At 43.7% G+C, this 26,963-nt stretch overlaps 1 protein-coding gene across 1 annotated transcript in view; it reads right to left on the reverse strand.

Moving 5' to 3' along the window:
• The window catches only part of LOC146962417 (uncharacterized), a 64,926-nt gene that overhangs the window by 19,117 nt on the left and 18,846 nt on the right, over positions 1–26,963 (reverse strand). Inside the window, exons 5-10 of the mRNA XM_085769148.1 lie at positions 26,496–26,951; positions 22,275–22,427; positions 17,861–18,064; positions 14,844–14,920; positions 11,103–11,211; positions 3,418–3,660 (exon numbers count right to left, since the gene is read on the reverse strand). Coding sequence (XP_085625274.1) covers positions 3,418–3,660; positions 11,103–11,211; positions 14,844–14,920; positions 17,861–18,064; positions 22,275–22,427; positions 26,496–26,951 — 1,242 coding nt within the window. The remainder of the gene's footprint in view (positions 1–3,417; positions 3,661–11,102; positions 11,212–14,843; positions 14,921–17,860; positions 18,065–22,274; positions 22,428–26,495; positions 26,952–26,963) is intronic.

Raw genomic sequence — 26,963 nt, forward strand, 5'->3', positions numbered from 1 at the left:
TTTCATGGACAAGTTGTGACCTGCACAATCACCACACTATGAGATAATAATGGAACGTTACGAAACGGAGCCGTTTTTCGAGGTAAATACAGGGTAAATACAGAGTCTGCTTGCTGAAAAACTGTCCCTGAACGCAACACGCATCAGCGGTTTTGCATGAATTTACCTCTAAAACGGCTCCGTCTCGTAACGTTCCATTATTATCTCATAGCGTGGTGATTGTGCAGGTCACAACTTGTCCACGACAGCCTTTTGGAGTTGTTGGGTTGTGTATTTGATGAGTTTGATGAGGAAAACCAAGAAATTCCCTTAGCCTCCATAGCATAGCTCTGAGCAGCCTGCCGCTCCGCTCCTCCGTTCTAAAAATAGCTTACACCGACAATTAAAGGTAACGAACCTACTGCTATGACTATAGCGATTATGGCAATGGGCCAATTTGCCAAAATGTTGAACTATTCCTTTAAAGGAAAAAACAAAAACGGCCAATGGGACGTCACTTTTGCAAAGCTGCTGCAGCCCCCAGAGTGTCAATAATAAAACTCAACATCAATCCTACAAGAATAAACATACACACAGAGAGAGAGACTCTACAGTCCTTCCTCCTGTACCAGCACAAAGCTTCCCATCAGCAGCAGCAGTAGCAGTAACGTTGCTGCGGAGCCGCGGCCAGCTGCAGCCTTCTTTATCCTGCTTGATTACCGTCTGAACAAACCTGTCCAATCAGCCCCATTCAGCGCTCGCAGGACAACTCTGACCCGTCCGACCTCTGCCGAAGGGCCGGCCCCCCTCAACCTTGACCCTAGGTGTGGAAGCTTATTGTGGGACCCGCCGGCCCCCCCCCACCCCACACCACCCCACGCCACCCTCCTCTTGCTCTCACAAAGGCTTGGATGCCAGAAATTAGGCACTTGAGGGAAACTGGAGAACTCCTGGCTAAAGTCCTGTTTGCTGGGGTGAAAAAAAAGCCATTCTAAAAATCAAGTGCTGTAATTGAGGGGAAATTTTTAGAGTCGAGAGGAGCGTTTTGGTGAAAGTGTTAGGGTGTTTGTGTTTTTTCCCGCATGGTTGATTATGTGAACGCTCTGTTAGCAGAAGAGGACAGACTCAACCTTCAAACACTGGTGAGTATTTAAAGGGATAGTTCAACATTTTGGCAAATTGGCCCATTGCCATAATCACTATAGTCATAGCAGTAGGTTTGTTACCTTTAATTGACCCTTCGCGTAAGCCCCGCCCCCTTGGTTACTGTTGCTACGCCGGGCAAGCTTTCACTCCCAGCCATGCTCCTGGTAATATTTGGTATCGATTTCAAAGGAAATATCAGCAAATTTCTGGATAAACTGTTCTGAGATAATAGAGAGAAGAAGTCACAAAGATCATTCAGAGTTTTCAGTGACGTGACTCGCGCAGGAGGATAAAACATCTGTTCAACGACACGACTGGACAATGTACAGAGCAGCAGTAAGGGCTGGTAATTTTACCGTCTATCAACCCGCAAAGACTTAGGTCATCTCACTGGTTGTCAAACTGCAAGTTTTTGGGCGATTGTGAACCACATACAGCTTTCGCTGCTGTTTTTTTTCTCCCACCGCTGTACCAGTCAGTGAAAGCAGTCCCTGCCTGGAGGATCCCTCGCCTAAAAGCCCAGGTAAAAGCCGTTAAAGTACAGCTGTCATTTCGGATGTGAACATATGGTTATCCCCATATTTACACTTGCTCAAGTCGAAAAAAAAGTCCACTCGCATCTGAACATCTCTATGTTGCTGCTGCCGCCGCCGCCACCGCCGTAGTAGCAGCGGCAGCAGCAGCAGCAGCAGCAACAACAACATCCTTCTCTACGTACAAATGTTTTTCGTCCTAGTCTCAAAATGTGTCCACAAAAGCAAACATAATGACTCAACTGCCGAAAGCTTGCCAGGCCTATAGTTACGGTTGCTAACGTAGGATTGGACAATAGCCGTTTGTGGGAGGAGTTGGCGAAGGGTCAATTGTCTGTGCAAACTATTTTTAGAACGGCGGAGCAGAGCCGCGAGCTGCTCAGAGCTACACTACGGAGGCTCATGGGATTTCTTGGTTTCAACTCCAAAACGCTCTGGTGGACAAGTTGTGACCTGCACATTCACCACGCTACAAGATAATAACAGAACGTAATCAGACAGAGTTGTTTTAGAGGAAAATGCAGAGACTGCTTGACGAAAAACTGCCCCCGAGAGGAATGCGCATCAGCGGTTTTGCATGAATTTACCTCTAAAACAACTCTGTATCGTAACGTTCCGTTATTATCTCATAGCGTGGTGAATGTGCAGGTCACAACTTGTCCACCAGAGCGTTTTGGAGTTATTGGATTGTGTATTTGATGAGTTTGATGAGGGAAACCAAGAAATCCCATCAGCCTCCGTAGCGTAGCTCTGAGCAGCTCGCGGCTCTGCTCCGCCGTTCTAAAAATAGCTTACACCAACAATTAAAGGTAACGAACCTACTGCTATGACTATAGGGATTATGGCAATGGGCCAATTTGCCAACATGTTGTACTATCCCTTTAAACTGTTTGTCTCCATTTTCAACGAGGAACTTGTCTCTAAAGGTGAAAACATGCAGCCTGGTGTCAGTGTCAGTGTCGTGTGTGTGTGTGTGTGTGTGTGTGTGTGTATTGCTTTAAGTTACAGGTGAGATAATGAAACACCACCCGTGTGGCGAGGAGCAGTTAACTTCTCGGAGACGCTGCTGCACGGCCGTTTGTAATATCATCATCAGACGGGGTTTTACAACACACGCAGACACATCACTTCTCTCTCTGAGATGATTATACATGATACGGCGTTTGCAGGTGCTGCCGCCCCCGCAGCGTTGCAAAACTGTTCTTATTCAAATCAACGATGACTCTCTGTGTGTGTGTGTTTTTTTTTTTTCCACACACGGGAGTCAGTCTGCCAAAGGTCAATATGTCTCTTTGTTTATAATTATACAAATACGGAGAAAATTATTTGCAACTGAAGAATGTTTATGGTTGTTTATTTTAGAGATGAAACTGAATTAGCCAAGTTTTGAGGGGAATTTTACTTTGTATTCAATCATGTATTAGTTTGTTATTTATGATCTGATTGCCCTGATTGATTGTTCCTCTAATGTTAAATTAAGACTTGTCTTCTTGAAATTATTCTAACTGCAGTTTATGAATCATATAAAATCACTTGTTTTACCAGTGTCACATCCATGTGAATGAAAACAAGTAGATGAGCTTTAATAATGTTTTTTCTTTTACATCTATTCTTTTAGTTTTCTGACTCCTGACAGTGAGTTGGCTCTTTAATGAGGCACTTGATGAAGTTTTGGATCTTAATAATGTAAAATAAGAGAAAAAACTTGAGTTAAAATTGATTAAAGATGATAAAATTAGCTTCAAACTTTTAAACTCACAGTCCTCAAAGTTGGAGCAGCCTTTGCTGCTTTTATTTTGGCGGGGCACGTCGTCGTCCTGCAGTTTGGAAAGCACGTTCAGCACCTTCGTCTTCCTCTCCTCCATCCTCCTTTCCTTCTCTTCGGTCCTGTCTTCCTCCTCGCTCTCGGGGCTCCTCCCTCCATCCGAGGACTCAACCTGGTCCTTCTCTCCCGGATAATTGGGCTTCTCCTCGGTGGGGCCCCCTTCGTCTGTGCTGGAACCTGAAAGTAAATAAAATACAACATACAGTAACATAGATTTTAACAAATCAACTGAAGTTTTTAATACGGTTGTGTTTGTTTCTCTTTTTGAAATGTATTTATTTCTAACTTTTTCTATCACAAACAGAGTCCTAAAGAAGAAAGAACACACACATCTGTATTCACGGTCGTCCATGTGGAAGTAGCCACTTAGTAAAACAGCTCTAAAAACCCATTCCTGCTCCTTTAATAAACACCAATTCTCATCACATTGTTCCCCCTAAACGCCACAGTCACATCTCCCCTCAGCCCTTTTCAGAGTCCGCACTAAGGAACGGACGCTCTCCCTGAAACTTAAACAGCCGTCCATTTTGTGGCGGAGCAGCCAATTAAGAGTCCCATTATCTCCGAACACAAAGTCCACAGAATACACTTCTTGGTGTGGCAGCTCGGAGACAAAGAGCTCCATCAATGCAGACTTGAGCTTAAGGAAGCCTCGGATTGTCTCCTGCAGCACTTTCCACTAGAGTTTCGGGCTCTTTTCTTCGTCCTACTTTGGAAACACGAGTGTTACTTGTGTTAGCGCATGAGCGATAATTCAAATGTGATACATTTGGAGATGTAGGGTTGGATTCATTAAGGGAGGAGAGAGCTTGACCGTCCATCCCAATGTTGCTGCTGCTGTTGTCAAGGCCGCCGCCGTGGATTCATTTATCCCGTCGGCGAGCGAGCGTGCAGAGGTCAGCGGCGCAGATTGATGGAGCCGCGTCTCATTTGACGGCGCCGTCTTCCACCACGCTGCATACAATCACACGCTGACGCCGTCGTCCTGCTCGCTCAAGTCTCAATGTCACGGGGAACGGACGACAAATTTGTCTTTGGGGAAACAGAATCCATCATTTCTCTGTGTTTTTCATTTTCATAGGAAACATAAAGCTAATGTCTGTGATATCAACTGCTGTAATAAATCTTTATGTCTGAACCGTCCACGTCTCTTATTTAACTGATTTCATATTTTTGTACCATGTTTTCTTGTCCGTATTTCTAACTGTGTGTATATTACACTCAAAATAATGAAAAAAACAGACAAATATACAGTATATGTTGGGCCAAATATCAGATTTTGATTCTCATTCCAATAAATCATCATCATCAAAACATTATTTCCAGAGGTATACAAGGATGAGGGAGATGTATATGTGTGTGTGTGTGTGTGTGTGTGTTTGGGTTTATTGAATGTGAAGGTGGATGTATTAGACCTATATCATATGGGTACATGTATGTATGTTTGTATTGCATGGAGATGTGGATGTTTATGTGGACATGTATGTAGGTATGTGTATGTGTATGCATGTGTATGTAGGTATTTATGTATGTATGTATATGTGGATATGTGCAGGTATATGTGTGTATGTATAATATCTGTACTAGGTATATATGTAAATTATATTCATGTTTTTGTAACATAAGACAGGTTTAGGTAGTTATTCATTATTTAAGGAGAGGGGGTGGGAGTTTATAAGTTTTACTTCATCTCACTCCTTTTCGAATATGTATTTGTCTTATTCTCTTTTTTAAATTTTCCTTTATCATATTAGAAATAAACATTTCAATCAATCAATCTGATGTGTAAATATGAATAAAATCACCTTTATATCCAATTTACAATCATATAAACCAGAAAAACATGTATAATCTTCACATTTGAGCAGCTAACCTGATGATAAATGACGTAAATAAAGTGTTTATAGTAAAACACTGACTGACCAATGTAGGAAAACAGTCTAATTATTTGCGGACATGGTTTAAATCTGTGAGTCCAGACTGTTTGTATAATAATGTCCAATCTTTAAAGCAGGTTTAACCTCCTGACTGAAATTATTCAGGATTTTTTTTTACTCCCTTTTGAAAACGCTCCTATCCTAACCTCCAACGCGGCCTAATCCGTTGAATGCGCGGCGATTACTGGTCAGTTCAAGCTGGAAACAAGAGCCCATCTAAAACAAACACACACAAACACACACAGGGCAGGTTACCATACCAACCGCGGCATCTGAACACAGCAGATAGCTGGATTTGGCCCGAGTCAAATCCCTCCCTTCGCTGATCTCGAAAAAGGCCATCGAAGACAATAAACACACACACACACACACACACATACACACACTGCAGCCGACAGCCTGACGTCCAGGCAGCACCAGGCAGAGGCAAGAAGGTCGGACTTGTATCTCTTTCTCTGCATGTTTGAGAAAGGGATGAGCATCAGCGAGACAATTAGCGCGCCGGGAGGCTTTTCACTGATGCCACCCAGAGCCTCCAACTCCTCTATCTCCTCAAAGAATGGGCAGAATGGGGAAAGAGGGGAAAATCCTCGCCAAATTATTATTCATGGGGAGGGGATTTTCCATTCAGGGCCTCCTTTATCGAAGCCTTTCCCAACACGTCACCCTCTCTATCAGCTCTGACAAGTGCCAATCAAAGGGCTTGAGTCCAGGTTTGGTTTGGTTTGCTGGGGGGGGGTTGGATGCGATGGAGGATTTCGGAGACAATAGCCGACAAGTCCACAGTGGCAGTGGCTTAGAGACAATGGTGACATGGCTACACTGTCAGTGTGTGGTCCTCTGGGGGGAAACGATCCTTAGCTTAGTACACGACTAATCTCTGCTCGCACCATCTCTGTCTTTCTGGAGGCCTTAATCTGTCCCCGTAGTTTCCTCAGCTTTCCCAGAAACAATCCGCCGGGGTCAGTTCAGATTAGTGCTCTTTGTGAACCCCCGCGCGCTCATCGCTACATTCATTCGGACGCTATAACATCTTCCTTCAGTGTAGCAGCTGAATGCTAAACCGAGCGCAGAGTGACCGGGGCAGCGGAGGAAAACAAGTCATGAAACAATTATGAGGGGACGGATTACTCTACCTATGAATTCCTGATGAGCGCGAACGGACAAAGGTCTTATCATGAGCCGAGCCGGGTGAGCGGCATCTGATCGAGGCCGATTTTATAGCTTCGGTCTAATCACACAATCGCACAACCGTTCTCAATTGATCCAAAGAGGACGACGACTCATTGATGTGGAACAGGCGTCAGGAAAAAGAAAAAAAAATTGTTTATCGTTGAATGGGAAACATGAATATTTATCAGATTAACTGAGGGGCATTCCTCAAAGGAGGATCGGCTCAGCGGGTTTAAAGTTTGAAAGCTAGCTCCTTCCAAGTGGAAAGGCAATATTCAGATGCATTATGGGAAATGCAGTGTACAGTATTGTCACAGATACTAAGGCCTAGAAGTCAGGATATCTCTGTCTTTTACTTTTGACCTCTTGTGATTTCCCAGGGTTATTAAACAAAAGATGAATTCAGTATTAATAGTTCCTTTTTGCAGTTTACTTACAGACAACTACTATTTTACTTTGAGACTTATACGTAAACTTTTACAGATCGATCACAACCTTGCAACACTATCATGGATAATCAAATCTTCAGAAAACTTCAGGTAAATAGTTCAAATTAAAACTTTATCCATCATATCTGCACATTAAGATGTGACTGCAGGCACCTGGTTTTGTATAATTGGCAAGGTAAGATGATTTTCCTTATTTCCAATAGCAGAATTCTTATGTTTCTATGTATGATGTATTTATGTTGACTCTGCTGTCTTACCTAATGTCCAAATCCTCCCCATGTCATGTCATGTATTGTTACAGTATGTTATGTTATGTTGTGGGTCTTGTGCTCAGTTGGCGCATGTGTTACTAAAAGAAAATGAATAAAAAGTAAAACAAAGAAAAAAGATGTGACTGAAGGACTCTTAGAGTGAGCATTGTGACAGTTTTGACTTCCTGGCCTCCACTTGTCCCTTTCACCTCAGGCTCCATCTTTGTTTCCCCAACAAAAACAGTTTTCCCTAAGACAATGTCGCATTTTCAAGGAAGAACAATCCATCTGTCTATCCAGATGAGAATTTAAACTACGATTATTATCACACCTGAAAACAGACATGAACATGATGAACATGAGCAATCACGTACGCTGGGCATCAGAGAGCTGGTGATGCAATGGTATTTTGGACGAGGAACAGAAAGACCAGAGAGTTAAAATGGAAAAATTGAACTAAACAAGCTGCCAATGAAGAAAACAAGGTCAGTAACAGTTTTAATGCATTATCTGTGCTGCTTTCAAGGCAGATAGGACCTGATCAGGGAGTGACCGTGTCATTGTTTCCAAAGGTCAACTGTGGAGTTTTAAAACTAAGGCCATGTGCATATGTAGCTGGGTGAACAGATATCTGTTAATGCTTCTTTTTTTCTCCTTTCAGCCACACAAAGACTCAGTTTTTACATCACTGAAAACGAGTATTTCTGAAAACTCTGACCAAAGTGGTGATTTGGGAAAACTTTGCGTGTATAAACAGGAGAAAACTGAGTTTTAGGCTCTAAAACGTCACCGTGTTCAACAGAAAATGCATTAACGTTGGGTGTGCAACCTTTGTTTAGTGTTAAGACCTTTAATAGACAGCGCTCAGGGGTGGATTTGTCCAGATTTGTGCAGAAAACGATCTGGTGTGTACGATAAAATCATCTTTTTTTCATAAATACTACTGCAGACAAAGCCCATTTTTCTGCAAGTTCACGTTATTGCTCAGCTGCTCCTCATGCAGATGGAGTCTCAGGCCCATTTTCTTCTCGACTGTCTCACACAAACTCACTCACACACACTCACACACACACTGAGTCACAACGAGGTCACTCCCTCCATTACTTAGGAGTTCCCATTGAAAGGTTGAACTGCTTTGCACCTCCAGGGAAACCAAATCTCACCTATCCACACAAAGACATGCCACACACTGGGCATCTTTCAGAGACGCTGTGACCTCAGGCGTAACCTCTCCACGCCCTGCTGATGACCCACCCCCTCCCCTCCTCCCCCTCCTCCCCCTGCCAGGGTGACCATGCCATTGGCCTCTAAAAGGTCAAAGCACAGAAGCCATCACCTAAATGACATCTTTTTTTCTCTCTCTCTCTCTCTCTAAACCATGTTTGATTCTTACAGAGGGAGTTAAACAAGGGGGAAAGTCGTGTTATAAAATGTGTAAGGAGTTAAACAAGCTGCGGTTTAAAGCTGGGGGGAATCTAACTCATTGTTTGCTGTGACAATAAGACGTACATTGTGTACATTTAACAAGCTAATAAATCAATCAGTCTCTGTACATAAAACAGGGCACTTAAATCATATAAAACTCATTTGCAGGGATGACAGGGGTGTGGCTGCTTCTCCCTGACAGTCAGGCATCTCACAACAGCTTGGCCAGGATCCTGAAAATAGTTCATATCCATAAGGATTTGTGTCTATATATATTTAAATATCTTTAAGCCCTAGAATCAGTTTGGCCCTCCTTATTTTATGTCTTTTAAAGGGGTTCAGAGATTTAAAAAGCAGCAGAAATTCAGATCTTCCTGACACTTCATCCTTAAACATTGGATCCTACAAGTCCCATAATCCAACTGAACACTGTCCTTTAGTTTGACCCCTCCTTGGCCAGTACACTGTATAACAAATACATTTTGTTTCAGGTTGGTGAAATTACTTGGCTCGCATCGCTTTGGACACTTCCTCCAGAACTATAGAAGGCTATTACCACACCGGCTGAATAGTATTTAATATTTTGATGGTAGCCTACTGCTCACATCCCAGTAACAGGCTGAAGTTCTGTATTTTTATTTTGTAGCTTTAGAGTTGTATTTTGACTATTTATATTTACGCATGGTACGTATAAAGTGTATATAGTATCTCTACGTGTACTTGGTAGTCCTATATAGGTGCTGTGTATTCCTTTCAGAGAGGATATTATGTAGTAGAGTGAATGCATATGTATGTATCACTCAGGATTTTTTATATGAAGTTGTGTTAGTCTGACTAAAACTGGACTTTATAAACAAATTTCTCAATCTTGGACCAACGCACCCAGATAAAGATCCAGACAGAGGAGGATCCAATACTAACAAGCTGACAGGAGACAGAGACTTCGGTCAATAATCGATTTCCCTCCTGGGCCTTGACAGTCGACTGCTGCTCGCTCTAACTGTGCATGTAAATGTAGAGACTGTTTCTTTTGTTTGAAGATACAGAATAATAGAAAAAACAATAAAAAACTAATGACAGGACAATTTGAAGTCTCAAACGGATCATTACTGCTGCAATTTCTGAAGAAACTGATGTCAAAACTTTCCAAAGACAAATCATCACATCACATCTGATTTATATTTCCACCCTCCTCTGCTCCACCTGGTTGTATTTCATCAAAAAAAACCAAAACACCACAAACACTGAGTGAATAATTAAGCCGGCATCAGACGTAGAGGATCACAAAGACATATCATCACTGATCCTCTGGTCTGGACGGTTCGCTGCAGCTCGGCCCCTCGTATCAATCTCTGATGTGATGGATTCATTTGTAACATCCTCTGGGAAACACAACAGCAGCAGCAGCAGCAGCAGCAACGCAGCACGGATCATTAGAGCCGTAGCACAATGACTGATACTGGACAAGTGGAGGAAAGACGCACAACATGATCACAGCCTGACAGATGTGGTCAAATGAAGGTGGGAGGAAGAAGAAAAAGCCGGATGGTGACTCTCCATTTCCACGTGTTGACGTTTTGTTGCTTCTGACCTTTTTCTTTTTTTTCTTGTGCTGCCAAACTTTTTTTCCAGTGTTTGTGGTGCGTACAGTAAAAGCACCTCCTCCTCTTCCTCCTCCTCCTCCTCCTCCTCCTCCTCCTCCTCCTCCTGCTGCTGCTGCTCCATCACTCATGAATGTACACAAGCCGGCCACACAGGTGAAGGTGATACGGCGAGCCAGCTGGCCCTAGCAAAGGATTAGCGGGCTTAAGTGTACCGGAGGCAAGAGAACGCCAAACACAGCGCTGACAGTGAGGAGACAATGGCTCCTAATAAAACCAGAGCTGACAGGGACTCAATGGGCTTTTACCGGATCAGACGCTAACTACGAAGACAGGCTCTCGTATTGATTAAGTATTGTCGTTATGGGCCCTTAAGAATGAGAGCCAGTTTCCAAGAGAGAGTCGGGGACGCCATCGCAGCACAGAGAACAGAGATATTGGTAACCCTTTAATTTACAGGCTGTTAATTACGTGATAATGTCAAGAAATAGCCAAGAAATAACAATGAATTGCGTAGTAATGTCAACAATTAGGCTAGAAATAACGGTCAATTTCATGTTTTTCATAAAGGCAAAAGATTACACACTTTTCTACACAATCAATTGTTATTTCTTGGCTATATTTCTCAACATTACTATGCAATTGACTGTTATTTCTAGGCTATTACTAGACATTTTAATGCAATTAATTGTTATTTCTTGGCTATTTCTTGACATTATCACGTAATAAACTGCCTGTTACCACTTTTTTTTCTGGGTAGATGTAATAGGTGCAGTAGCCTACTGTGATTGGACGGGCAGGGAGAAGACGAGGGTCTGAACATGTTGTGCGACGGACTCGGGTCTATGATCCATGAAGATGGTGAACCAGAACCTCCTCCTTCAGACTGATCCTGCAGAGAAGAAGACACACAAACTCCTTTAGCATCAGTTCAACCAGAACCAAGGTGTTGCTTCCAGTTTAGAAGTCAACGACCCAAACTAGTCTGATTTCAAAACCATTCCTCACCCCCAAAAATAAATAAATAAACAACCCTCTAGATCTGGATATGGATCAGATTTTATTGAATGAGAAGTCAGCGGTTGGCCACTCCCCGCAGCACAATAAAAAGCCTTTGCAGAGGTTTGATGTTAACACGCTTTGAACATGAAACGGAGCAGAAAGTGTTCGGTTTGCACCAAATCAGATAAAGGGGAAGCTGCTCTTTGCCTGATGAATCACACAGACACCACAGTGATGGAGACAAAAAACTACAGACTTAAAATAACACACATATTACTGGAGCATTTTGAGCCTTTGTATTGATAACGTAGCGGTTAACTGATGTGAGGTGCGTGGGATGGATCTCGTTGACTTGTTGATTTCGTGAAGCTGCAGCGGGCGTATTAGCAATAGCCTATGTTAAAATCACTGAGCTAAGTTTAAGCTAAAGCTAATGTTAGGCTAATAATTGTCTAAATCAGTGGTTCCCAAAGTGTGGTACGCGTACCCCTAGGGGTACGTGAGCACATTGCACTTTTTCTCCGCTGTCTGCCTGCACCAAGGGGGCAGTTGTCGGTCTGAGGAGTGATGCTCACTTCCGCGTTCAAAAAACTGCAATCCCCTCGGCTGTCGCTGGGGGCTGGCTCCAGAAGGGAGCAACTCCAATTGAGCCCCATGTTAAAATAGCCGATTTTACAGCTTAAAAAAACATATTTACAGCCTGGTACATTTAATTTTTTTGGTCTCAACCGATAGTTTCTACCCCCGCACACACTCTGAGGGGGGTGAATTTTTTTTAAACTCTACCGTTTTACTGTTATTAGGTTTAAAGTTCTGGCCAATTAGGGCGCAGAACCGTTGAGTGACAGGTCCGGCGACCGCTGCTACGAGGCCAGTGGGCGGGCCCTCGGCCGGCCAACGGCCGCACCTCTCCAAATATGGCAAGTAGAATTCAACATGGCGCGGCTCAAACCCCCGTAGTAGCGGCACAAAACAGACTCCCCCAAACCAATGGGTGACGTCACGGACGCTACGTCCATTCTTTTTACAGTCTATGGCCTGCACGTGTGTGTGTGTTGTGAGAGAGGAGGGAGGGGGGAGCCCCGCCCGCTGGAATTGCACAACTCTTAGTTAGCTTTTCATTTAATAAAAAAAACAAAAAAACATCTGTTATAAGTCCTTTTTGATTATAATAAAAAATAAAATAATGGAGCAATAATAAGCTGAGAGGCACTGCTGCTGTATTGAATATGATGTCATATTCAATATTTTCCTGGGTTAGGTTTTAATATTGTGACAATCCTACAACTCTGTGAAGACACATTTGACCACAACAAACACCAGCCAGAAACAACTAAAATGCAGGAGAGTAGTGCAAAATGTCTTTGTACAAATTGAAGAGAGAAATTGAAATGATTTTCGTTTCTTCATCAGTTGTGTTACAGTATGACCACTTTTGGAGAATCATCAACACGTATGAGGGAGGGGGTACTTGTGGTATGGCAAAACGGCTCAGGGGGTACGCAAGACAAAAAAGTTTGGGAACCACTGGTCTAAATTCTACAGTAGGCTATAAATAAAGTTACATTATATAAAATTACTAGATGGTGGGTCAAAATGTTGAAAGAGTTTAGCATCAACTGAGAGTCGTCTCGTCTGTGCTTTTATTTCTATCACTTCCCGTTCCTCTGCTAAAGTTAGCATGCTAACCAGCGAACACTGATCCAGACCAGACGTGCAAATTTTCCGATACCGAGTCACTGTGGCGTACAGGCTGCCCTGAAGAAGCAGTGCAGCTTAGAGGATGCATTACAACGGACCTCTTGTTTTGTTAATGCAACAGTGGCTGAAGCTCGTTGTAAGACTGATACATAAACAGCTGCTAATGCTAATGTCAACTATGTAGCATTATCAAAACTTAAATCAACTGCTTTATGAAAATATGATTCAGTACAGCTATGATTCAAGCTTGAGTTATGTTTCTTTACCTTTTGTTTTCATTGCATATTTGCCTTGTGGGTAACTCAAGTTGTAGTAATTACAACTTGCGGCTTTCACATAAACCTGTGTTATTGTTAAAGCAGAAGTAAGTGGTTCGGTCGTTTTCGCTAATGCTGCGTTCCAGGTAGGCTTTTGAAATCGTAAATTACAGCTTCAAGTCACAACTTACGACTTTGCAGCGTTTCAGGCAACCCACTCGTGTTTTTCTGACCTGTTTTACCGGTGAAAGTCACTATAACGGCCACTCGTAACTTCCGACCGGTGAACTCGTACCAGATCGAACTGGTACCACTTCACGTCGGAAAAATACGAGTTTCCTTGAACGCACCATAACAGTCCTCGTCCCTACGTCGCCACATTCACGGCGTTCCTTGGCTGCACACACAGCCCTGCATGCCGTTCTCTCTCCTCATTGGATAAAAACTGTAGGATACGATAAATGTTTTCTCTTCGGCTCAGAGCAGAGCAGAGGGACTGACAGACCCGTGTTTCCGTCCAAACATTCTATGTAAGTGATTGCTGTCGGAAGATATAACTATTTAAGACTTATATTAACACAAATATATCACTTACTTCTGCTTTAAATTCTCCTGCGTCTCTATGTTGAAGGAACATTTGGCCCCTCCCACTTTACAACTCAAACCTCACCACTGGTTTATCAGCTTCTTCTTCGTCTTCTCTCCATTATAAATAATCCCGTGTGTGAATACTTTGCAGCAGTGAGGTGTATTATGCAAAATGGTCGTATGAATCCTGCTCGGAGCACTCCAGCTCCTCATTGTGGTCGGGCATAATTGTGGGGGGCTTATGAGTCTCATTCATGCTTTTCAGGGCCTCCCTCTCCCTCTCTCCCTCTCTCCTTCTCTCTATCATCCGTCATAAAGGGGAGATTAATCGTAGATCACGTGGAGCACCTGCGTCCATTCCACTGCAGCCCAGCGTGGTTACCCCACCCCACCCCACTCCACCCCACCCTGACCCCTCACCCCACAACCCCTGTCTGATCCCGGTGGTGGTGCATCCTCCAAAAGAATCCCACCGTGTCGGGCGTTTAGCCGAGCTCGCCCCCCCTCTGCGACAGTCAGAGCAATGAGCTGGTGTAAAAAGGGCTGCCTGTTCCCGTATACAGTCGACAACCCCACCCCTCCACCTCAACCTCCACCTCCAACCCCCTCCCCTTCTGCAGCCCGTGACTGATTAACCACACACCTGCTGCACGCCGCGTGCCCTCTGTTATATTGTGTCTCAATTATCAACAACAATTTAGCTCGTTTTACTGGAGTGACAGTTATAAATGCACGCTGGTTCAAGTTTGTAAAAAGGGGGTCTTTGTGTGGGGAGGGAGAGACTCTGTGTATACCAGGTTCGGGGGGGTTATTGTCTGATAGGAGTTGATTCTTGGAAGATTTAGTGTTTGCTCACGACAAGCCGCAGCACAGCAGCCTCGCTTTTTTTTTTTTTTTTTGAGGAAATCTGATAGATGAACGGAGGAGGGGGGTAGAGAGTGAAAAGCGGCCTCAACTAAGGCGCAGCGGCACTCACCGATTTGTTTTCCTGGACTTTCCCTGCGGAGTCACACCTTTCATGGACGCCGCCAGCTGTGAGGGGCCTCAGAGCACCTGACAAAACCACACAGGACACGGCGTCAAGCTAAAGGCAGAGGAAGCAATTGTGTGTTCGAGGGGTTGTGGTGCAGGCAGGCGGGCGGGCCGGCGTGTGTGTGTGTGTGTGTGTCTGTGCACATAAATGTTATCCCCCCCGGCGCACACTTACATGCACACGTGTCCTTTGTGCTGGAGTGTGTGTGCACAGATATGAGTAATGTAGTGTATTAGCTCCAATTATGCCTCTTAATCTCTGTGCAAATAGTGGCAAAAAATGGAGCAACAAAACCCCGGAGCAGCACCTGTCCACAGGAGCGTGCCAGGTGCAAACTTTGTTCTGCAGCAGACACACACACACACAGAGAAAGAGAGAGGAGAGGAAAAGACAAGCGTCCAGCTCCCTCACACAGATTTTCTCTTGTTGTAAACAGTGGTGGCACAGATGCATGAACACAAGAACAACAACACCCTGGTTACCAACTTTTTCTTTGCTGGTAAAGAGCCAGGTTTTTTGTTTTTTTCTTTCTTCAGATATCTGACTCTGTGGAGGTGAAAGGAATTTAAACTTTGCTGCTTTTCACTTTGAGAACTGACTCTTGAATATTTAACAGCACCACCTCCTTCTAAAAACACTGTCAGTGTGCAGTCAATTTGCATTAATATTCAGATTATTGATGCTTTGATTATAGGTTAATATAAAGGATGTGATTTGCCTTAATGTTGCAGTGATTTAGTGATTGAGTTGTGCTGGTGGCTTTGAGACACAAAAATGTTAACTTCTGCTTTCTCACATTCTCGTGTTTATTATGTAACGTTTTCCATATTTATCTTGTTAATTAATGTTTGCTAATTATCATTAAACACAGAAAACACCTGAGGCTGATGGGAATGACTTTGAATCTGCATGTTCAATCTGAACTTGGATGTTACAGTAGCAGACAGCAGCAGGTGACAGATGGAAAGGGATCACCTCAGTTAATTTAATGCCGGTGGATGTACAGTAACAGCTGCTGAGATATTTAATTTGGTGACTAACGCCGCCATGCCGACAGTCGTAGTAGATTGTGATGATGATGCGTTGCTGGTTTAATGGATTCTCCATTCCCATACACAACACATTGACCTTACAAATTTGCAGGTCTGCACCTGAGTGAATATTTGTATTGATTGTTGGAGGAGGTGTCGTTGTCACAGATACATGAACACACACACATGCACCACCCCTTTACATTTACCCATAGATATTTAGATATTTAGTTATTTACTTTCCAATTATTTTATTTTATTATATATTTTTTTTTTTTTCTCTTTGAGACCCTCATTTGGGAAATACCGTACCTCAGTTTGTCTCGTGTATATGTTTGTCTGTTTTCTTTAAGGCTTGTTATTTACTTGAATGTGAATATAAACCTGAAAAAAAAAAGCAAAGTACAAAAATGCAAAGAGAATGAAATGCCTGATTATGCATGTGAAGGTAAGAAGCTTTGCAATAAAGTATTTTTTAAAAATCATAAAAAACTTATGAAAACAGCAAATTCACTACAACTAGTACAAGTGTTTCCAGTTTTAACTTCAAAAGTCACAATTGAGCTTTAAAATAACAAATCTCAGGTGCATGGAAACATTTACACCATGTGGATTTGTTTAGTTTGGTTTAGTCATGTGCTTTGTGCTGAGCTCTCCGGGCCACCGTAGAGTTCAGCTGAACTGAGCCTTTAAATGTTTATCTCCCTCCCCGTGTTGTTATCAGACTATAAACAAGTGGAGCACCAGACGACACACACACACACACACTCTCCTCTCAGCTTCTTATCCATTGTTATGTATACAGAGCTTGGGCTTCTAAATATCTCCGTATCCTATCTCGGGTTGGACTTTCCCAGTTAATAATCCACTCCAGCGGTTTGATCTTTATTAATATGGCACATCCTTATATCCCTATAAACCTTTTGTCTGGATTGCCACACCTCTGAAGGAGCAGCGGTTAAGAGCTGGCCGCGGCATGCCGAGGGAGCAGATGAGAGGCGGTATCACAGCTCGTTAAAAAAGACAAGCTGCTCCACGCCATAAAGGCATCGCTTACTCTCAAGGCCGGCCGCGGACTGAGAAAACACACACACACACATACACACCTACAGTGGCTTGTTTTCCATGTGATTTCTCCACACACACACACACACCTGTCTGACTGCTCCCTGTTATTAAAGTGACGGTTTTTTGCTTATCAAACGATCTCACTCAAACTGTCAGAAAGATTTGTCAAGAGTGGAGAAGTCCTCACTCTGTAAACTGAGATTTCCCGTCCGTCGGTCACTGCTGCTGTGGATTTTTTTTTTTTTTAACTGATCACATGTTCACATCACAAATGAATCACAGACGCTGGACAAACTGAACTAATCTGTTTTAATAGTTACTAAAAGAAACTTGATTCTGACTCAAAGTTTGTCTTAGGAGTGTTTGAACTTCCTCTTTAGGCTCAGGCGGCATTAACAGGTCATTTGTATCCAGTGTTTTTTTCTGGATTAGATTTAATCCTGGCATTAAACTTTATGTTGCTTCCCATCAAACACCCACAGACTTCAACAACTCCACTAATATTCAAGAGCTTTATTTAAGAGTTGGATATCAATTTAGCTTCCAGGTTTATTTCTATGATAAAAATGGTGGATTTTAGTGTTTGATTGAGTTTCTTTCCAAGTGTTTTTGGTGCATTTATTAATATTTCAGAACCAGAACTATATTTATATAGTATATATAGTTTTAAATATAAATATCTATGTGTAAATGTAAGTTTATATAGTATATTTGTGTTTAAAATCTGTATGTTGTTATTATTTTGAGTCTGATGTAGAGGATCTATATCCTGTATCAGATGTTTTTTCATTAAATTTTATTAAAAGAACTTCCTCTGAATGTGTTTAGCTTATGCATCATCTCTGTTATGAAGAGCTGTACCTTCTGAGCTCAGTCCTGCATAGTACTCTGTCCTCGGACTGATCCAGTCCATCTCCTCCTCCTCCTCCTCCAGTCTGCAGGGACTCATCATCATCAGGGTCTCCGGTTCCGCTCGGTCCAACAGGAGCAGCTGGACCCGGGACAGGGAGCCCAGGTTCCCCGAGTCGCAGCCCACCGTCAGCGCCGCCAGACCAGGAGACAGGTCTGTAATCAGAGGTGGGGGAGGTGGGGGGGGGGACAACAGAGACTGAAAGACCAGACAAATGTCCTGCAGCACTGCAGCACTTAACTCATGACAATATAAGTTCTGTTAAACTGGTTTGCTTTTGCATACAAAGTGAACCACACATGAAAGCAAACAGACACTAATGGGTCTGTAGTGCAGCTGCAGATAATGAGCAGACAAACAGTTATTTCATCTTCCATTCAGAGACACAGACAAAGATGTGTAAACAACCAAACAAATGTGCGTGAGGTCACTGTACTTTTTAAAAGTCCAGAAATCATTTTTGAAACAGGTTCATTTAAAATAGAAACCAGATTGATTAATTATCTGATAGGAAACACGTTTAATATGAGACTGAATTCACTCTTCATGGCTCAGACAAAGAGAGAATCACTGCATTAACACTGGTGTTAGACAATTAGATAATCAGTTTTTCTCAGTTTTTCTCAGTTTTTCTCATTTATTCTTCTCTCATTATTCATTCTCAGTTAGTATACGTAAGGTGCAACAGCATCAGACGTCTGAGTCCAATCAACTCAGCAGCCGTTGGTTTAATAACATGCTTGGAGTCTAGTGAGAACAGTTGGTGCTGATGTTCAGATATTTAGCCGGTGACATTTTTACAATGTTTACAGGCTGCTACAGTCATGCTAACAAGGTGGTATGAATCTTGTTTAGTCATAAACCAAGTTATTTACTGACCAAGTTTATCAAATGACAAATTGTTATCAATTTTGTGCCAGTTTGTCCAAGTTTTGTTGAAATATAACGGCTGGAGGAATAACAGAAGCACCAGTAGCATGAATATGAGATTCTTTAATCTGGACCAGAGAGGCGACATGTGATCTCTGGAGGTGAGGGATTGAAACAACCATCAAAATATAAACATCTCCACAATATTTATCGAATACACTATGGAATTTTTTTTTTTTTTTTTTTTACATAATCTGAACACACTCATAAAAACGCGTCGTAAAAGTTTACGACTGTTGACCTTTGAAAATAATAACTCATGGCTCTGATCGATGATTCGTTGAACTGGTTTCTACAAAATGACTGTAAATTCCCCAACCTCCAATAACTCCCGCCCACCCCTTGACAAAGAGAGACTCACCCCCCACCCACCCCATACTCATACCCCCCCCCCCTCAGGCTCCAAAGTTCTCATCGTCACACCCAATTAAAAGCGGATCAGTGACAGTGTGGCTCAGTGCCCATGCAAATCCCCGGCCCACGCTGGCTGGGTGTGGAGCTGCCATTCCTCTCCGAGGGGATTTCACACAACACGCTCCGCTGCAGGTACCCCCGCTACACACACACACACACACACATATACACACACATTCCCAGCAACACCCCCCCCCCCCCAAAAAAAAAAGCTGCAGAAAAGCCTCAATATCCCCTTTACATTAGAAAAGCTTTCACACATACAAAGTTTTCAGTTCTTTTTTTCTCTTTACTGTGTTATGCAACTTGACCAGTCTGCTCCCACGCACACACTGACACACACACACACACACACACACACACACAGTGACACACACACATTCCTCTGTAAAGGTTTTTTTTTCAGTTGGGAAGTCAGAGTCCTGTGGGTGTTTGGTAAAGTAATCCCTCAGGTGAGAAAAGGGAACTGTTGCCCTGTTTGATAAATGAAGGAGTCGTTGAGAGGAAATCCCTGGGATAACTGTGGCCGAGGACACACACTCGCAGTTAGGCCCAGTTCTTAGTCCGTCATTAGCTGAGAGAGTAGCCGCCACATTGAAGGACACTTAGCAAAACACAGTGGCAGATAACAAATGAGTCGTCCTGTGATTAGGGTGTTGGACACACTGGTTACCACCCACACAGGGTCAGAGAGACGGACGGAGCAGCGCACGTCTCACTCTGATGCTGCTGCTGCTGCACACAAACCTGCAGCTCACACAGGATGCAACGCTGACCTGAACTGCTATAAAGCAAATATTCAAGTATAAAGTCTTAAAATCTCTTCAATGCATAAATATCTCGGGGGCTTCAGTGAAGCGAGGCCGTCTGATTTTTGTCATTTTGTTCTGGGATTTTTCAGCTCAAGCTTTAAGATGGTTTGAGGAATCAGAAAAACTCACATTGAGACAAGACTTCAGATCTCACAGTGGTCGAGGCTTAAAACAGAAGTTTAAAGTCCTCATATCTGAGACTTAAGTCAAAAATTCAGGATTTTAACAAGTGTTTAAAGGGACTACGAGGAGTTTTGGAAAGCAAAGTGTTTTCACACTACATTTCCAATGAGCCTCCACACGCACGGTGGAATTCTTGGACAGGCAGAAGACAGGCAAAAGCGAAAGCTTTTGCCAAGAATATTTTAATTAATCAAGAATGAAAGTCGGAGGTTCAAAGACGATCAGATACCGTCGTAGTGCCGACCATAAACGATGCCAACTAGCGATCTGGCGGCGTTATTCCCATGACCCGCCGGGCAGCATCCGGGCGAGCCGACCCACTAAATAATAATATCAAAATAACTATAAAGACACAACGATATATTTATCAAAAATGGACCCATTAACAAGTGTTGGTAACGTAGATTCATCCACATTAATATGAGACTCTTTTATAACCAAAAGCAAGACGGAGTTGTCTTAGAGGTAAATGCAGAGACTGCTTGCTGGAAAACTGCCCCCAACGGAAACGCACATCAGTAGTTTTGCATGAATTTACCTCTAAAACAACTCTGGTTACATCCTCTAAGGATGTTGTTTCTGCTTGTTATTTGTCTGTATTAAAAGTATAAAATGGATTTGCACCAAACATTCTATAGGGGATCATGAGCATTATTATCACCTGAAATATTGGTGCAAACTGGCCCATTGCCAATTTGCCAAAAATGTTGAACTATCCCTTTAACCTAAATATTCCATCCCAAAGTTTAAATCTTGATATAACCAATCAGACATAATAAAGGCACTGAGATCTGTAAGGTTGTATCATTTGATGCAGAAGAAATGATCCTAAAACAACTGGGAGCTTTAGGCTCTGTATCTGGTTTAATTAAACATCTCCACTTGTTGTGATTAAACATTAATCCTCCTTGGAAGCTCCACGTTTATCAGACAATAAAATATTCCTCTTCATTCCTGCCACTGTGTGATTTAACCTGATAAGACGTCTGTGTGTTTCAATAAAAACCTGCAGCCTCGCTCTTTACACATGTAAATTGTGTCTGATAAAAATCAGTCTGGAGCATTATAGCTCACATTTGTCAGAGTATTCGGTTTGAGCCCCCTGAGTTGATGTTATCACCATGCTGCCATCGCCGCGGTTGCCATAGCAGCGGCCGGCCCTGATCCCTTCCACATCCTCGGGCCAAAGGTCGCCAGGTTCAGACAGAGGTTCGGGTCAAGCAAGCAGGTTAAACACCTTGTCAGGGATTAAGCAAGCGGCTGAGGAAGTCTTCATTGGCTAATGTCTCTCTGCAGCTCACTGAACCACCTCCAGGACACACACACACATGCTATCTAACACACTCACACACACACACACAACACATTTACTCAGCCTTTGTTGGCCAACATGGGCCGATACAAAGACCTGACACAGTGAGTGCTCAGATAAGCCCATCCCTGTCTGTAACAGTCACAGAGGAAGGAGAGCATGTCTAATTGAGACATTAACGGAGACGCACACACACATGGAAACAACGACACATCAACACAAATACATTAAGTGCGACACAACGTTGGCGGTTTCTGACGTTCAACCGCAAATTTATTGACCTTTGCGCCTTTTTGCAAGAATCAAAACAAGGAGCTAAAAATCAAGTCAAACCCTAAATAATCTGTTAATTACAAATCAAAAGTCTGAAATTTAACAAAAAACTGAGTCTTAAAGTGATTTATTAACAAAAATGAAGCCAAATTGTAAACATTTTATTGCTTTTTTCAATTTTATAATTTTGTAAATTGAATATTTTTATGCACTGGACTAAAAGACATCACATTAGGCCTGTTGTATTAAAAAAAAAAAAGATTTACAATTAATCAAAGTATCAGCATGCTCATTTCTTTAATCAGCATTAAACACAAAGTGCAGCTGAGGCTGATGGGAATTTTTCATGATATTAATAATAATAATGATAAGTGTCTAATTCAGGCTCTTTTTGTTCACGTGTGTGTGTGTGTGTGTGTGTGTGTGTGTGTGTGTCTTTACCTCTATCAGGTGAAGGGCGGCCTGAGGAGTCTGACGCCGGGTCGAGGGACGGACAGGAAGTGGACCGGGGGGCGATGGCCTCCAGTTCATCAAACACATGAGAGCGACTGCAGCTGAGCTCCGAGGAGCGCGAAGCCGCCGTCCCACAGCGTCCTGCAACAAACGGCACAGAGTGGGCGTTCTGTGTTATGATGATGGTAATCTCAATGATGATGATGATGATGATGATGATGATGATGATGATGATGAGGGTAGATGCAACTTTAATGATCCACGTGGGCTCAGTGGGCTGCTGCATTAGCAAATAATTGGATAAAACGAACAATGAGATGAGCACGATGCAAAAAGATCCTGTGTTATCTTATTCTAAGATGTTTATATCTTATATTTTACACTGGATTAAAAGAAGAAATTTTGTTAAATTATATTTATTTCTCCTAAAATTAAAATGTCATCTGTCTTTTCTTTTACTTTCTCTACCTTAAAGTCACTTAAACGCCCCTTGATTGTCACTTCATGTCCCAGAAATGAGGGAGGTGTCTTCTAATTTGACTTTTAAGCGACAAAACATTTTGTCAAACTATTCCTTTAATCCATAAAGACTCATTAGTCACATGTATACTGTATATTTTCATTGTTTTTAAGCCATGTAACCAATGAAATGCATCACATGATTTACTGAAAATCAGTAAGTGTCAATGAAATATGGAAAATGTGATTATTTGAATACAGAATGTGGTGAATGTTAAGTTGTTGTTTGTTTTTTAGAAAACCCTCAAGTCTTATGAGGCCGAGGTTTTACAGTGTTTTTTAGATTCTGGTGTTACTTTGCGTCACCCTCTTCTGTGTTTTGATTGGCTGATTTGCAAGTTATTATTTGTTTACCCTGTTGGCTGATTATTCTGAGTGATGCTAAATCACACTAAATCCTACTGAATGATTATTTTTTCAGTGCTTTTTTCAGTCAATGAGTATCATTACATTTCTGAACAATAATGCATCAGGTTTCAGTTCATCCACTTGTTGTGGTTTGGGTAAATCTCAGGGATGTCGGCCGGATTGGGAGCTAATAAGATGTAAAATAAACAAAGAGGAGCGCAGCGAGAGGAAACGCTCCTGGGGGACGTTTTCTGATGCGCTGGTATCAGACTATGAATCTGGGCTGGATGGTGTTGTGGGATTTAGTTAAAGCCTTTTTCCCCTTCCAGGTTTTAACACTCTTGACAAGTGGACAAAAACAGACCTCCAGGAGAGAAGCCACACACAGGTGAGGCATGAAAAGTCTGACGAGAGGACGGCGTTGCTGTTGGGGGGGGGGGGGGGGCCTCGAGGCGAAAAGGAGTCTCATGTCACCTTCGACAAACACGGAGCAAGAAGCTCTGCCCTTAAGCTCCAATTACCACAGAGCTCAGTCAGAGAGGAACGGCAGCAACTGTCCCGCTAATCACTTATTACTTGTCTCCTCTCAAAACCATCAAAACAAAACTATTTCACCCTGCCTGGTTTGGAAACCAGAGGATTAGCGGAGTGAAACAGTTTCTCCGGGGCGGCGTGTTTTTGTCGTATAGTCGTCACTGAAAGAGACTTGTTGAGGCTTTTCTCACATTAGAGATGCAGAACAGCTTGGCCCGGACAAAAGGATAATATATACAGAGGCTCTGAAAAAGGAAAAGGCAAACTCAGCTCCTCTGCTCCCGGGCCCACATGGCCCAGTAGAAATGTACACACCGAGCCGAGTAGAGCGGTGACACACACACACACAGACACACACACACGACCACCGCAGCACTATTGTGCACTTGAGCGGCTCGGCGCTCTACTCACGGAGACAATGGAAGGACTTGACTTGACACTTCAAAGCATATTGCTGCTGTCAACTCAGCTGTCACTCTCGGCCGACGAGGGCCGGGGCCGAGTCAGGGCAAGTTTTTCGGAGGAGGTTAAGGGTGGCGGTGGCGGTGGCGGTGATGGAGGTGGAGAGGGGGGGGTCACAGAGTTTGATATGACAGAGTCAGAGGCGGACAAGGCCTCCTCTGTGCGCCGGTGGCCTCTCTGCTCCTGGTCTGAAAAAAGGGAGCCTGAGTGGAGAGGCCAGGCCGGGTCGGGCCGGGCCGGGTCGGGCCAGGCCGGTGCCCCTCTTCATTGTCAGGGACAGTTAGACTCTGGAGATGTTGCTGAAAACAGGGCAGCTCAGGGTCAGTGTGTGTGGACTGTATAGGGGATCTTGACGGGGGTCACAGAGTGGAGACTCCCATCAGCCTCTGAGAGCATGTACAGTAAATCACACAGGGTTAAAACAACCGTTACAATACGATATTCGGAAGTACACAAATAATGCTTTGATCCAGAATAGTTTTTCTGTTTCCTCTCATTATTTGGGAGCTTTTTTCTCCAGAATAAGAAACATTTGGATGCCTGTTTTGAGCATGATTTTGAACCAACTACAAGAGATTAAAACAAAAGCGGAACAAAAAAACATGTTGGTGCGTGTTTTGAGCCAATCTCATCCATGCACGAGACACTGTCACAGTTTTGTTTTGGTGAAGAGAGCCCTGAGGCTCAGTCCCTTACGTTATCGCAGGAGCAACTCCAAAACGCTCTGGTGGACAAGTTGTGACCTGCACATTCACCACGCTATGAGATAATAACATAACGTTACCAGACAGAGTTGTTTTAGAGGGAAATTCATGCAAAACCGCTGATGCGCGTTCCCGTCGGGGGCAGTATTTCGGCAAGCAGTCTCTGCATTTACCTCTAAAACAACTCTGTCTGGTAACGTTCTGTTATTATCACATAGTGTGGTGAGTGTGCAGGTCACAACTTGTGACCTTGTGACAAAGAAATCCCATGAGCCTCCGTAGCGTAGCTCTGAGGAGCTTGCGGCTCTGCTCCGCCGTTCTAAAAATAGCTTGCACCGACACGAACCTACTGCTAATAGGGATTATGGCAATGGGCCAATTTGCCAAAATGTTGAACTATCCCTTTAACTGTTCACATTTACAGACATTTTGACCAGGCGTGCACCAAACTTTTGCATGTTGCTGTATATACAGTAGGTTTGGAGGCAGAATCACTTCACTACGGCTGTGACTGAATGATGCTGCCATGATGTCAGGTCCAAGGTTAAAACTGGACAACCATGGACTTTACTGCTGCTTCCTGCTGATGAGTCTAGTTCAGCTTAGTCTTTTTCTTTCTTTCTTTCTTTTTTCTTTTTACTGCAATCACCTTCAAAATAAAGCGATTCCAGTGGATCTGGTTAAGCCGTTGTGCATCTTTCCCCATCACACCTCGCGGTGAGAACAGTGTTATCAAAACCGACAGAGCCGACGGCCAAAAAAGAAAAAAAAAAAACCTGAGAAAAATAAGACTTATCCTCTAAAGCTTTACACGCTGCCACATTGAGGCCACACTGAGCTTGAATTGCCTCCATCTGCGTCAAAATAAATGAACCAGTGACACTCGCTCTGTGTCGGGGCCGTGAAGAGAACAGCGTGCTCCGATACAGCGCGGGCCCCCCTGCAGCACAGCGCCACACAGAGAACAGTAGATGTCTCTGATAGAAAAGAAGAAAATCCCTACACAATTTCCACATTGTTTGCTTTCTTTCATAAAGTTCTCGGAGGAGTCAGATGTCAGTGGCCCCCGTCCTTTATCCCCATTGGGAACGGTAAATTAGTGGCCGCAGGAAAGCCGCGGAGGTATTCTATTGTGGCGGTCCCCGACTCAGTGTTCTGCCGTCAGCGAGCGGTTGGTCAGTGTGGATTTATGACCATCGGCTACACGTCTCCCTCTCAGAGTCCAGAGAATAGCGAAGGCACGGGGGAGCCGAGGCCCGAGAGGCACGGCACACGAGGTAGGGACCTCGGCCCCTATTGTTGGGGCCCTCATGCCTTTGAACAAGGAATCAAACGGTACCAGCTTTTCATCAAAAGATCTCCTTTCTATTGCTGATTTAGAGGAAAAAGAAAAGCTTTCTGCGTTATTTATTATGTGGCGGCGGCGGCGGTGGTGGGGGTGACAGCGATGCTTTCACAATGTGTTGATGGGGGCAGGAGCATCTGAACGCCTCACTATAGAAACAAGCTTTGATTTCTTTTTTTTTCTCTTTTGTCTCTTTGTGTACGGGTGGATGTCCAGCCATGTTCGGGACAATCAGGGTGTCGGAGCGTGGGCAGGGAGGAGGCTGCGAACGCTCCGTATGTGGAGGTCGTTTCTCACCTCTGACAGGGGAGATGGGAGGCAGGACGGGCCAGCGATGACGAGTCACCAGACGACCACTCAGCGGAGGAGACGGGGTCAGCTGTGCTCCTCCTGACCCCGTCGAGCGAGGTGAGGTGCTCCGAGGGCTCGGGCAGGACGACCAAGTGGTGGAGGCGAAGCCCAGCGTGACCGGGCCGTGATCGGAGTCCAGAGACGGGTCGAGATCTACGGAAACGTCCTGGTGGAGATTCTCTGATGTTCTCAGAGATTCATGTGGATCAGGGTGGAGAGGGGAGAGGGGGTCGGTTCGGCCAAACAGGCGCTGGTTGAGTGGAGGGCTTCTGGTGTTGACTGGGGGCAGGTGATGGTTGGATGCTGCTGGAGAGTGAGAATCAGGAGGAAACTGCACCACAGGAGGAGGATGGGAGGTGGAGAAACCACCACCATGTTCTGAGCCTGAGTCTCTGTGATCGGCTGCAGGAAGAC

This window comes from Trachurus japonicus, chromosome 23 (assembly GCF_045865225.1).
Source record: "Trachurus japonicus isolate A0001 chromosome 23, Traja_1.0".
NCBI classification, from domain to species: domain Eukaryota; kingdom Metazoa; phylum Chordata; class Actinopteri; order Carangiformes; family Carangidae; genus Trachurus; species Trachurus japonicus.